Source organism: Mesitornis unicolor, unplaced genomic scaffold (assembly GCF_000695765.1).
Source record: "Mesitornis unicolor isolate BGI_N332 unplaced genomic scaffold, ASM69576v1 scaffold18520, whole genome shotgun sequence".
Taxonomy (NCBI): domain Eukaryota; kingdom Metazoa; phylum Chordata; class Aves; order Mesitornithiformes; family Mesitornithidae; genus Mesitornis; species Mesitornis unicolor.
The window spans coordinates 6,588-19,321 of record NW_010157784.1 but is presented as its reverse complement, the minus strand read 5'-3'; the positions used below and the strand labels follow the sequence as shown (position 1 = coordinate 19,321).

General features: G+C 38.8%; 1 protein-coding gene across 1 annotated transcript; it reads left to right on the top strand.

The window, feature by feature from the left end:
• Nucleotides 1-455: 455 nt before the first annotated feature.
• Nucleotides 456-10,581, top strand: NCF4 (neutrophil cytosolic factor 4, 40kDa). The gene is made up of 10 exons (XM_010181394.1): nt 456-670; nt 2,459-2,543; nt 3,890-4,043; nt 4,344-4,414; nt 5,208-5,335; nt 6,327-6,384; nt 8,071-8,169; nt 8,898-9,028; nt 9,122-9,187; nt 9,978-10,581. Exons 1-10 carry the CDS (start codon nt 639-641, stop codon nt 10,204-10,206), a joined length of 1,053 nt encoding a protein of 350 aa, XP_010179696.1. The 5' UTR covers nt 456-638; the 3' UTR covers nt 10,207-10,581.
• The last annotated feature ends 2,153 nt before the right edge of the window (nt 10,582-12,734 follow it).

The following is a 12,734-nucleotide window of genomic DNA, read 5'->3' as shown; positions in this document are numbered from 1 at the left end:
GCTCGTTTCCTAATCTCCTGTACCTGATACCCTGGTATCTGTGTATTTGTCAAGGTTGACTTTCCTGGGCATACTTTCTGCTCCCACTTGAAAATTTATTCTTTAGCTCCACCTCCTGGCTCTTGGTCTGTGGATAGGAGGATTCTCAGGAATCACAGAGCCTCAAGAAGGGATCAAAAATATTCATCGTAATTTACAGTTGTTAGTGAAGAGGTGTATATGGGAACATTTTAGCTGGGGTAAAACAGAATTGTTGAGCCCACTCATACTGGCTTTCCACAGAGGCAGATGTCTCAGTGAGGAGGTGGGCAATGAAATATGTGCCTCATAGTTTCTGCTTTTTGTTGGGCTTTTCGTTTCTCAACTATGGCAGTTTCAATACATGACAGACATCACAAAACAGTCTTTCATTATTACTGTTTTTTTCTCTAGTACTTCCTCAATCTCCTGGGGGTGGGGAGGTACTGAAGAAATCGTCTGACACTGAAACATTAAAAAAAAGATCTCTCAGGCCTTGCAAAGGAGTCTTGATTCACGCAGGGAGAATTGCTTTGACTTTGTTCATCCTATTCAACGAGGAACTGCCCAAGAAGTGGAGGAATAGAGCTTAGCCATCTGGATTTAAGTAGCTGAAAGCCATGTCTCTTCCCCGACAGCTGCGAGAAAAGAGGTAGTGTGTCTCTCCCTCCTCCTGTCTGCCCGCAAGCCTCCATGTAACTGCTATGATCTGTTCATTTAATTTGAATGCAAGCTTCTTTAATGATTCTAAAAGGTTTCTTGTTATTGTAGCTTCTGAACTTTTAGTCTGCTCAGCGTGGAGGAGACAATTTCTTAAATTGGAGTGGACTTTCTTCTTTTCCTTGTGAATATTCACCATCTAGGACAATAGTGGGTCATTGTCCTCATTATAGCTGCAAACAGTTTCCCTTTTACTGGGGTTTGTGATATGAGTGTTTGTGATATGACTAACTATATTTCTTGTTCTCCATAACCACACCCCTCTTCACAGTAAGTGGTATTATTTATGGTGTTGTGGGTGGTGCTGATTCATGTCATTCTCCTCGTACAGCAAGCTATTGCAAGACTTTGCATCATTACATCGGTCTTTCAGATGGACTACTCACTGTGGAAACCCATGCTTGGGATATTCTCCTAGCAGAATAAACTGAGTCAACTGCCATGTTTTTTTGTATTATCAGAATATTTAACATTACATCAGCTTGGCAATTCTTTGATGATCCTTTTTAAACTTTATCTTTCTCTTTATGACATTTGTTAACCTTTTTTCTCCACTCTTGATCCTTTTTACTTGTCTTAATATAAATACCACTCTATCAACATTGAGTTGTAAAATTGAAGCAAATGTGAATTTGTCTTCTCTTTGTCAAAGATGACGTATCAAGGAGAAGGTCCCTGAGAAATAAGTACCTGTCAATCCATGCTGTTTTATTATGTGGACAATATAGACAAGAAACGTGAGAGTGTGGTCATATGTCTGCTCTTTAGATATTCCTGCAGGGATCCTTCCTTCTCTTTTGCTTCAAATCCAATACTTTCTAGGATCTGCAAAGCTTATTCTAACCTTGCCCACTATCATGTGTTCCTTCACAGATTTTCTGACATTTTCAAACAAGTATCTTTGTGCTTGCTTCAGGTTATCTGCTGTGGCTGCGAGGTCTCCCTGGCAATATTTGCTAGGCTACTTCTTTTTTTCAAGGCCTCTTTAAAAGTCTGCTTTACTGTGATGTTTGCAAGTAAACTTGACAGCATTTTGACAGCTGGTGCCAGCACCACTAGTTCTGATATAGAACAATACTATGTCTTTCCCCCCCGCCCCCTTTGTGCTTATCCTTCTGTTATTTCTTATATGTATAATGTACATTGTATGCATCTTACACACAGAGTGTAAGGTTTTTAGGAATTAGCTTTGTGCTACAGCTTTCTACAGCTTTCTTTCTTTTTCTAGCACAACAAGCTCTTTCCACAGGACTGTTCCCTATTTGCTACAGTAACGCAGCAATAATAACATAAATCATGGTATATAATGATCTACTTAGAATAAGAGATACTGCTGCAGAGTTATTATTGTAAGTCTATGAGATGCTGTAGGAAGGATTAAGAATGTATCCTTGGTTGATCACATTTTTCAGGAAAAGCTTACTAGCTGACGTGTTTCTTTTGTAGTCCTGCTACTCTAGCAAGCCTAGGAATGATAGGGATGTTTCCCATGCTTGATGAATCTTCACAATGGTCACTGACTTCTGCTGAACTTGTAAGAACTTGACATCTCAAGATCAGACCTCCAGAGGAAGAGAATGACACCTTGAGTTTCTAAATTCTTGGTTTTGGCGCTAGATAATGTGATGTTGCCTAACTGTCTTTGTTCTGAGTGGCACAGAGACCTCTGAAGGCTAATGCCAGTATGAATAACCTAAATCTTTTGGTTTTTTCTTCACAGTGATTTTGACCAGCTTCCAGATGATGTGCCTATTTCAGCTAACATTGCCGATATTGAAGAGAAGAAAGGCTTTACTAATTATTATGTAAGAAGGGAGATTTATTCTGTCTCTATATGTCCTCTGTAACTGGCTTGGTTATGTCCAATGATAGGACAAAGGGCAATGGGTGCGAGCTGGAGCATATAATGTTCCATGTAAACATAAGGAAGAACTTTTTCACTGTAAGGATGACAGAGCTCTGGAACAGGCTGCCCAGAGAGGTTGTGGAGTCTCCTTCTCTGGAGACATTCAAAACCCACCTGGATGTATTCCTGTGTGACCTGGTCTAGGTGATCCTGCTCTGGCAGGGGGGTTGGACTAGGTGATCTTTTGAGGTCTCTTCTAACTCCTAACATTCTGTGATTCTGTGGGAAGCAAAATGCAGTTAGTCTGGTGTAGTTGCTTTTTGGTATGCACAGTTCCATTCAGAGAATTTCTCAGTGCTTCTTTTTTCTGGAATGGAGGTCAGTCTACCACAGATTTAGTCTAAAAATGTGTTGCCTGGGTGAAATGTGACAGAGGTATCCTCTAACATTGCTTGTTTTCTAAATTCTTACCTAATTTCCAATTTATTTCCTGTTAGAGTATTGTACTGTTAGAGTACTACAGAAGTCTGACTTCTGAAGGTTATGCTGCTTTTGCTGGAGACATTGCTTATAAAACCTTCCCACTGCAGTATGCAGGTTTTACTCTGGAATACAGTGACGTTTGGTTGCTCTGTCTTTATCTTTTCTGAAAGTTATGGCTGCAACATGACTCAGAGGTCGGTGCATGGAAATCACGGGCTTCTTTAAAGCAAATCTATTTTGGCAAGAAATACAAAATGAGGTAGTGGTTGGAGGAGGACATTAGAAGTAAAGTGGCTAAGTTGTTTTTTCTTCTCTGTCCTTACCTTTGGTCAGACCATAATTTCTGAAATTGGGTACTTTAAAGTTAAAAAGAAGTATGAATGCCTTCAACTCTGAAAAAGAGTTCATTTAGATGTCTGTCTATATATTAGATATCTGTCTATATATTTAATGTTCAAAGCATCATACTGTAAAATATTTGTATTTACCTCCCTAATATGTTTTGTTTGTCGCCAAGGGAAGGTGTGTGAGCATAAAGTAGAATCTAGTAATTCCAGGTTTCCTTTTAAGATTATCTAATATAAAGCAATCACAGGGACATGATCCATAGAAGAGCTGGACAATACTGTCTGGTGCCAACTTCTTATTTTCTCATACTTGAGTCTGCAGATGCTTAACTGAAGGCTTGCTTTCCACTCTGTCCCTAAGAAAATGTTCCCACTGTTGGAGGACTGATCTTATATTCCTATTGTATGCCTCACTTTAATTTTGAAAGTATTTATAAGTATGAACATCAGCCTGAATCCCCCTTTTCTGTTTCAGATGTTTGTCATTGAAGTAAAGCTTAAAGGTGGTGGCAGATACCTGATTTTCCGACGCTATCGTCAGTTCTATGCCCTGCACACCAAACTAGAGGAGAGATATGGGCCAGAGAGCAAAAATAGCCCTTTTACCTGCACACTCCCCATATTGCCAGGTAAGGTGACAGTACCAGTTCTGTATATGATTCACAGCTTTCTCAGCCCCAGGGTGTCCTAAAGAGGAGCATATTGTAGGGAAGGAGTTGTGACAAGGAGCTAGTTCAGAGCTGTGGATGCTGAAGAAGTCAGGTTCCATTGGCAGTCCCTCCTCTTGTGTCAAAGTTCATTTAGAAACTGAAAATTCTTTAGGAAATACATATTTTCTTGGAGATCCTATTTTCTCCTGATTCCTTCATTTCTCTGACAACTTCCATTTTTTTTTCTTCAATAACTGTCATGAATTTTATGTTTTCCAGGAAAAGTTTATGTTGGGGCCAAAAAGGAAATTGCTGAGAACAGGATTCCTATCCTAAATGTCTACATGAAGGTAAAACTTAATTTTAAAGTAAAGATTGTTCTGATACTTACCCCTTGAAATCAGCTAAGAGAGACAGTACTTTTGTAGTTCCAAGTATCTGCTTCTCTCTCTATTGTTTTTCCTGAAGATGCAGTGTCCACACTGTGGAGCAGCCTGCAGTCCTATTCCCCACATTGTTCAGGGTCTAGGATCTGCTGTAGTATTCAGTTCACTCACTCTCTGTCTTCATATATAAATAGATATCCTTACCAAAAACCCCCAACCAAACAAGATGTATGAGGAAATGGTGACTCTCCAGGTGCTGCATGAATATGGAGTTGATATATGGACCAAAGGGATTAGGAGAGTGGGGTGGTCTTCTGAATGTACCTGCTCTACAGTGAAGATACAGCCAGTAACATCGAGAAGAGAAATTCTTTATGTGCAGGTTAACTGAAGACCTGACTTGAAAGCAGTAAAAATCTGAAGCACTGGCCAAGACTTCCAGGACTTAAGATTGCCTTCTTTCCACAGTCATTCATGTTCTGAAGGGAAATACAAAGAGCAATTTACTCCTTCTGCAGTAAATCAGGCACAAAAAGAGTGAAGCAATACATTGGCCAACTGCAGGAATAAAGAGGAGAAACTGTCAGCTGTTCAGCTGTGTCCTGCTGAGTGAGAAGGGAGAGGAGGGAGATTTCTGGCAGTAATGAATGTACTTCATGATCCTGTAGGTCAGAGAGGCATATTTGTTACATGTAAATAAATAGAGGATTGGTCTCTCCCACTGTTACACTCTGGTTCCTACTTGCTTTTGGCACAGAACCTACTCTGCCTACCCGCTTGGGTGTTGATGGATGAAGAGGTACGGCTGTTCTTCTACCACTCAACCTTTGATTGTGAACAGGTGCCTCACAGACTGAGGCGACTTCGCCCACGAACACGCCGAGTGTAAGTGATTGACATGTTTTTTTAGCATTGCTTGATGTAAGAGATGCTGTCCAGTTCAGGGGGGGGATGGAGAGACAAGGATCACCACTGTGTTCCCCAAGTGAATCCATGAAGTCCTAATGTGATGATCTTTGTGGTGAACATAGGGTATTTCTTGTTTTCAGTAATCTCAAATTTTTAAAGTGGGTATATTACTGGCATTAAAGGAAAATCCCAAAAGGAGAGTACAGCTTGCTTCTAAAAAAATGCTGCTCAACCCTGTACATTGATAATTCTTTAATGGTAATCTCTTATAATGTGCAGAATATACAGGCCAAGCTTAAGGACGTAGGCTTGCACCATTGAAGCTAATGTGAGTTCTGGCACTGAATTTGGGGAGATCTGATTCAGATGCTAAATGAAACTGAAAACTTAATTTGTTCCTGTCCTTTGTCTAAACAGGGCCCTGTTCTACATAGCAACATTGACACCCCTTTGGAGAACTGCTAAGCAGACGTCATACCAGTACCCTTCAGACAAATCAATTCTCCTTTCAAAATAGCAAAGATGGACTCTGTTCCTTTCACTTACCTCAAATAGTGCAAAAACTGCGTATGTGTATGCATTTTTGGATGTGTGTATGATGGCAGAGTTTGAACTCAATGCCATAAATGCTAGAAATAGGGATGCCCAGAAGGCAGAGTAGGGGGGCTGAGCAGTGCTGTGGAAGAGAGGTCCAGGATACCGACTGTATTGAAAATTCCATCTGTTCTCAGCAGCAGACATCATCAGATTGCTGCTGCTCTGCACTGAAACTTAGAGAACTAGGGCAATGTTGTTGTATCCATATTTATTTACTTGTTTGCCGCACACAGATTCTCATGCAGTTTTTCCGGTGATCTATGGCTTGCCTGCCTCTTAGATAATGAAAATGCAGCCACTATACTACTGATTGTGTAGTATTTTTGATGACTAGAAATACACTTTTACCTCCCTGTTGTCTCCTTTGCAGTAAAAGCATTTCACCTCAAGTGCCTATTTTTGACCGTATGGCAGCTCCACGGGCTGAGGTGAGTACTCTGCACAAATTGTCATAGAAGAGAAGATTAAGCTCTGTTTTTCTTTGGTCCCTCATTAATCTAGTTGCCTTTCCAATTAGAAAAGGAAAGAAGGGGAAAGAAGGGAAAGTGAAATCACAGGAAAGTAATTTATTTTTTTTAACAGAGAATGAAACAAAGGATGGAAAGAAGTGTTCTGTTCCTCCTTACCTGAGTAGTAAGAAGGTCCATTGTGAAGTCAGAATGACAGGAGGTCCAAAATTGAGAGACTTATACAGCTTACTGCCAAATGGTCCACATTTACATATTGGTACCCATAAATTAAATTTTAAACAAACACAATCTTCAGTTTCATTTGCTTCAATATATCTTTAAAAGTTTTGCAAGTGGAAGCATCTCAGTAATTTCTGTAACATAATTGTCCTCCTGAAAAGTGCCTATACACTTGTCTTTTGCTGTATATTGTCTTGGTATTAAGCACATGGAACTGCTTTGTAACCACTACTTTTCTGAGTATGGTCTTGCTTTCTGGAACATGTGACCTTTCCATGTTATTTAAAAAAAAAAACATGCAAGTGCTTTGAGGTTTGTTGTTTTTGTTTTTTACACTGAGTATGGCAGGTCTTGGATCAGTCATATCTCTTGGGTTTTATCTATTATTTACTGATATTTGATTTTTATTGGTATTGAATATACCTACCAAAACTTTTCAGTAGATGAAAAAAGGCTTTTGAAAGAGCTATTAAGTAAACATATGAACTGCTAGCACAACAGTAGCCATTGTCTTTTTTTTTAATGAGGAGAACCCTTGGCATTAACAAGACCGAAAGAACCATCTCAATGCAGAATAAAGAACACCTTTTCATTTTTGTTCCAGTAAGAGCATTTAAATGGCTACCGTGTTCTTTAATGTTCTTTAAGGACAATGGGAGAGATGTGGATGTGGGATGTGCATTTTTGATAACTCGGCCACTTTAATTATTCAAGAGCAGCTTGTTAGGGTGATACCATGTGCTTGCCTTTTTTTTCTTCTTGGGTTTTTTTTGTTGTTGGTTTTTTTTTTTGTGTGTGTGTGGGTTTTTTTTTTTCCCCCTGAAGGGGGCATCTATGTTCCATTTTAACTACATGACAATTTCCCAGACTTCCCCGAATATCTCTGTTCAGCATACAGGCCTGAAAGCTAGATGACAAAACAACAGCTAATTACCCTTAAACTAGGACACAACACTTCTGCAATTTTTAAGACTCTTTGTGATGTTTTGCAGCAAATCTGAAAGCTGTAAAGCTGCAACCAGAAATAACATATATTTTTCCAGTTCTTAGGATTTAAAGTTGTTAATTGTCTTCAGCTCTGTTGACTTACTTGCTCCTAAGTGTTTTCAGCTTCTTTATATTTATTTCTCTGGTGCTCAGTGTCCTGCTGCTTTAAATCCTTGCATATAGCCCTCTCAGAGCTTTTCTTATCCTTGTGCTTGCACTGCTTCTTCAAAGCATTTCTGTGTGTGCCGAGTAGGAAAAGAAATTGTGAGAACTGCAGACTACAGTCATATATATGACCTTACCACAGAAATACATCTGTGATGACAAAGTGCATACTATTGTGCTGCTTTATGCTCTCACCCTAAGAACAGAACAGAAAGAAAAATCCACTTTTGTAATCCTGTGAATCAATAATTTCAGTGTTATTACTTTCCATAGGCACTGTTTGATTTTTCTGGAACCAATAAACTGGAACTCAGCTTCAAGAAGGGAGACTTGATCTATCTACTCAGCAGAGTAAACAAAGACTGGTTGGAGGTAAGACTGCAATACTGAATTATTAGCATACCTTGAAATATATGAGTAGAAAGGGCTCTCCTAGTCCTTGGGACCTGTCTCCTCCTTTCAAGGAGAAACTGTATCACAATTGGGTCTTACTGTCAAGAATAAATCCTGGACTCCAAATTTGAAACTGCTTCTTCCCTTGATGATTTTTAGTTTACAAATTTTCTGCCCTCTAGAATTCAGTTTTCATTTGCATTTGCTTCTGCTGGAATGTTTTTAATTTCTTTGGAAGTGATTAGAACACAAAAAGGCCACAGAAAAGAGATGGAAACTCCATTTCAGCGATTAATTGATTTCTTGCCTTAGGGTGAGTTGCTATATACTTCATGCTTCATACCACAACACACGTCAGCCTGATTAGGGAAAACTTGGGCAATGCAGCAGTGTTCTGAAAAAGGATGAGGAGAACATACTGTGTGTTTGCTGATATGATATCTCTGCTTGCTCAAACACCACAGCCTTCCTTGGTAACCATCTGACTTTCATTTTTTACACCCTGTTTCACTCCCCCGCCTTGTATTCGACTATGCAATTGTATAATCTTTTTGTAAAGATACCATCAGGTCATAGCTTTTCTTTTCTAGATTATAGTAGAAAAATTTATCTTGTTGTTTCCATGGAAATTAATTGTATTACAGAACTTAATATATGTGGCCAAAATGGCACGGTTTTCTTTATTCTAACACTTCATGTCATTCCAGGGAACAGTTAATGATGCCACTGGGATTTTCCCATGTACTTTTGTGAAGATCATAAAAGATTTACCGCAGCAGGAAGACACAGTTAATAAAGTTCGTTGTTATTACCATGATGAGACAGTGAGCACTATCAGGTAGTAAGAAAACAGTCCTCCAGTTTACTGCTGAAAAGATTCAACAATTCTCTTTTCATGGGTATGTAATGATGAGATTTGTTCTTGTTACAGGGATATCTCAGTGGAAGAGGATCTCAGCAGCATTCCATCATTCAGAGATCTCATGGAATTGATGAGGTACGATGCAAGCCATTAGTTGCATGTTTAATATAATTCAAACCTTGGTGAAGTTCCTAGGTGAAGTCCTAGGTTTTCTACATTCTACTTCGTCATCACAGTATTTTGGGTGTGAATTACTTTTCAAGTTTCCTGAAGAAGCCGTAATTTGACTTGGCCCAGGGCCATTCGTGCAGACACCAGTCCGCCTTGGGATTGCCAGTATGCATGGAGTGTCACGCACTTCTAACTCAGTTATGCTGGGTAGACATTTCCATTTCTTGTAAGATCAGAGCCATACTCCCATGCAAGGATCTTTTGCCTACATTTCTTCAGGATGCAGGACACTGCTTTCTAACATTAAACTAGTGTTAAACTAGATTAATCTAGTGTTGAATGTAAAAGCAGGAAGCATCAAATACTAGTAATAGAACACCTATTCTAATATTTTGCATTTCTTAACCTGCAGTCACCTCTAAAAAAGCAACGATAAATAAGTAGACGAGAGTGGGTAGTAACTATAGTCAACTCCTATGTATGGGAGTTTTATCAAACTTGTATATTAATTGTGCCAGGCATGTGGTGTTACTGGAAAAAGTTCTTGGATCTTACAGATTTCTCAACTTAAACACAACACAGCATGAACGTGGCTGTATGATTTCTAGCACTAGCTGTTTCAAGAATGCCAAGACACTTAAAGCTTTGTCTGGCTTTTAGCACAATTAATTAGATTGCCAGTATATTGTTCATCATGAGGCACCTCTCAAGCATTCCTTGATTTCTGGGAATCAATCAATTTCTTTTCTACCAGGCGGGAGTTTGACCAAGATGACATTGTTTTGAATTACCGGGACCTTGATGGTGATCTGATTCGATTGCTGTCTGATCAGGATGTTGAACTCATGGTGTTTCAGAGCAGGAAGAAGCCCTCTGAGAAGAATTTCTTCCCCTGGAAGCTGCACATCACTCACAAAGATGACTTGGGTGTCTACAGCACTACACCAGGAATAGGAGCTACTCAAACATTAAGAGCAACATAAGTGCTATATAGAGATGTTCCAGTAGGTAGCTATACAGTCCTGCAATCCCTCTCTGCAGACAGTTTCTTTTAACAAGCCTTTGAAGTGAACTTGAAAAGAGTAATTTTTAGTAATATATTACCTTTCAATGTAAAATCTGTACTTACTTGGCTTCTTCAGCTTTTTAGCACTCTATTTTTGTAACAGAGACATCTTCACAGAGACCAGAGAAAGCGAGAAATAGAGAAATAAAATCATTGGCCATATTCACAAAGCAAGTCAGCATTAGCCTGCAATAGAGATTTAGTGTCCTGAGCCCCAAGACGTGTTCTAATCTCCGTTCTCACTCCCAGAGGTAATTATTTGTGCAGAATGCCTTCATAAGCTTTTTTTCTAGACTGCCATAATTTTCTCTTCACTTGCTGATATGAAGGTTTGTGTGCCAGTGGTTATGAATATGTAATTATTTTTGTCATGTGGGAATCTGACTGGGCATTCGGAGTTTGCTCTGGAAGCATCAAGAAAACTTTTTCCACATTTCAGTGAAGAAATTGTCATAGACTTTTGTGTAATTGGTACAGACTACTTGTTTCTACATTCTGGAAAAGTTTGTGTGATGCTTATTCAAATAGCAATTTCTTCTCTGTCTACTGCTTTCTGATACCTCATGGCAAAGTAAAATAAACAAGAAATTACTGTATCAGATTCTTCAACAAACAAAGTTACATATGAGTTTATTTTATCAGTTCTATTCAATAGTGTTTTTTTGGAGGAGATTAAATAATTCTGCTCCCTTTTTTGCTTAAAAGTGAGATAATTTTGAAGAGATTGAATGTTACCTATTCAGCTTTTGTTAAGGAGGAGCTCATTATTGAGAAAAAAAAAAAGTCTTGCAATAACTTCTTTAATTGTCATGCAATTAAAATATTTACTTCTTGAACAAATTTTCTGCTGCTTGTAAGAATTACAGTTTATGTATGTTTTACATGAATTGCTTGATACCTAAAATACTGTTTTTTAAAAACACCACCATTCAGTCATGGTGTTAAAAAGATACCACCACATATAAATACAATCAGTTAAAAATAAGAAGTCAAAAGAGTTTTCAAACACCATGCTGTGGATTTGACTGTAAATGTCTGTGGCATTAAGCTACAATTCCTCATTTTAAAGAATCTTTGTCCTTGACCTTCTGCTAAAATTTGTACAGAGAAAAGGGAAGATCAACAAGCATCTCCAGGTACTAAGAAACAGTTAATAATGATGCATGAGTAACAGATCTGCTCTTTCCAAACCTGGCAAAATAATGTTTTATCTTTTTCTTAGATGTTGCCTGTAATGCTATCAGGTAACAAGATCTTCAATAACAACAGAAGTATTTAAGGTGACTTATCCTTTAAACTTGAGGGTTTTTTTCTTCCTGATGTATATACATAAAGTTATTTATATATGTAAGCTTTAATATTCTATTATCTGTAGCCCTGCATTTATGCATATAAGTGTATTGGAAATAAAGAAAAGAGTTTATATTTAAAGATAAGCATATTGTTTTCTATATTGGGATCCATAAATCATTTCTTACTTGACACTTAATTAAGTGCATAGTCCTAGCAGTATACCAATCCTGTACGGACTTGTATAAGAAAATGCACTCTCCAAAGATTTGTAAGATGTGCTGCAGGCTGTATCTGCTTTCCAGGTACAAAGGTTCCAACTGAAGAATTCATGCATATTAAATTTCAGAGGTAAATAGTGTATACTCAGAAGAGACAGATTTTGTCTTCTTTTTTTTCCAGTGATCGAAAGCTTTCGTTGACATTATTTTACTAAAATGTTACAAAATGTAACTTCCCTCTTCAAAAGTGTTGTAGCCATGTGGTTTAGGAAGGAGATGAAGCAATGTACAATGATAATAGTAATCTTACACCTGTGATAAATAGGAGTTTGCAAGTTTGAAACCTAATTTGCATGCATGGCCTGCAAAATGTGCAGGATTACCTGTTACCTGTTCCTTGAGTTCAACAGAGCAAATAACATCTGAAGATTTTCACTGACAGTAGCAGTGTGAGATGAACAGACTCTGGTAGTTATATTCTGTTTCTGGGGACTCATCTTAGTCCCCTGCAGTTTACCCCTGAGAGCACAAACCTGTGTGTGTCTTCCTTATGGCTAGCTAACTTTCCTATGCTGCATCAAAAGAAGCGTGGCCAGCAGGTCAAGGGAGATGATTCTGCCCCTGTCCTCTGCTCTTGTGTGACCCTACCTGGAGTATTACATCCAGCACTGGGATCTCCAAGATAAGAAGGACACGGACCTGTAGGCACAAGTCCAGAGGAGGGCCACAAAGATGATCAGGGTTCTGGGGCGCCTCTTCTGTGAAAACAGCCTAAGAGAGTTGGGGTTGTTTAGCCTAGGGAAAAGAAGTCTTTGGGGAGACCTTATAGCAGCTTTCCAGTGCCTGAAGGGGGTTTACAAGAAAGCTGGAGAGGGACTTTTTACAAGGGCCTGTAGTGACAGGATGAGGAGGAATGGCTTCAAACTGAAAGAGG

Bases quoted from the DNA above. Each gene is read 5' to 3' on its own strand.
- NCF4 (XM_010181394.1), top strand. From the start codon at position 639: ATGTCTCTTCCCCGACAGCTGCGAGAAAAGAG. The intron at 2,544-3,889 runs GTAAGAAGGGAG...TTTCTGTTTCAG, and splicing joins AAGGCTTTACTAATTATTAT to ATGTTTGTCATTGAAGTAAA. The intron at 4,415-5,207 runs GTAAAACTTAAT...CTTTTGGCACAG, and splicing joins TCCTAAATGTCTACATGAAG to AACCTACTCTGCCTACCCGC.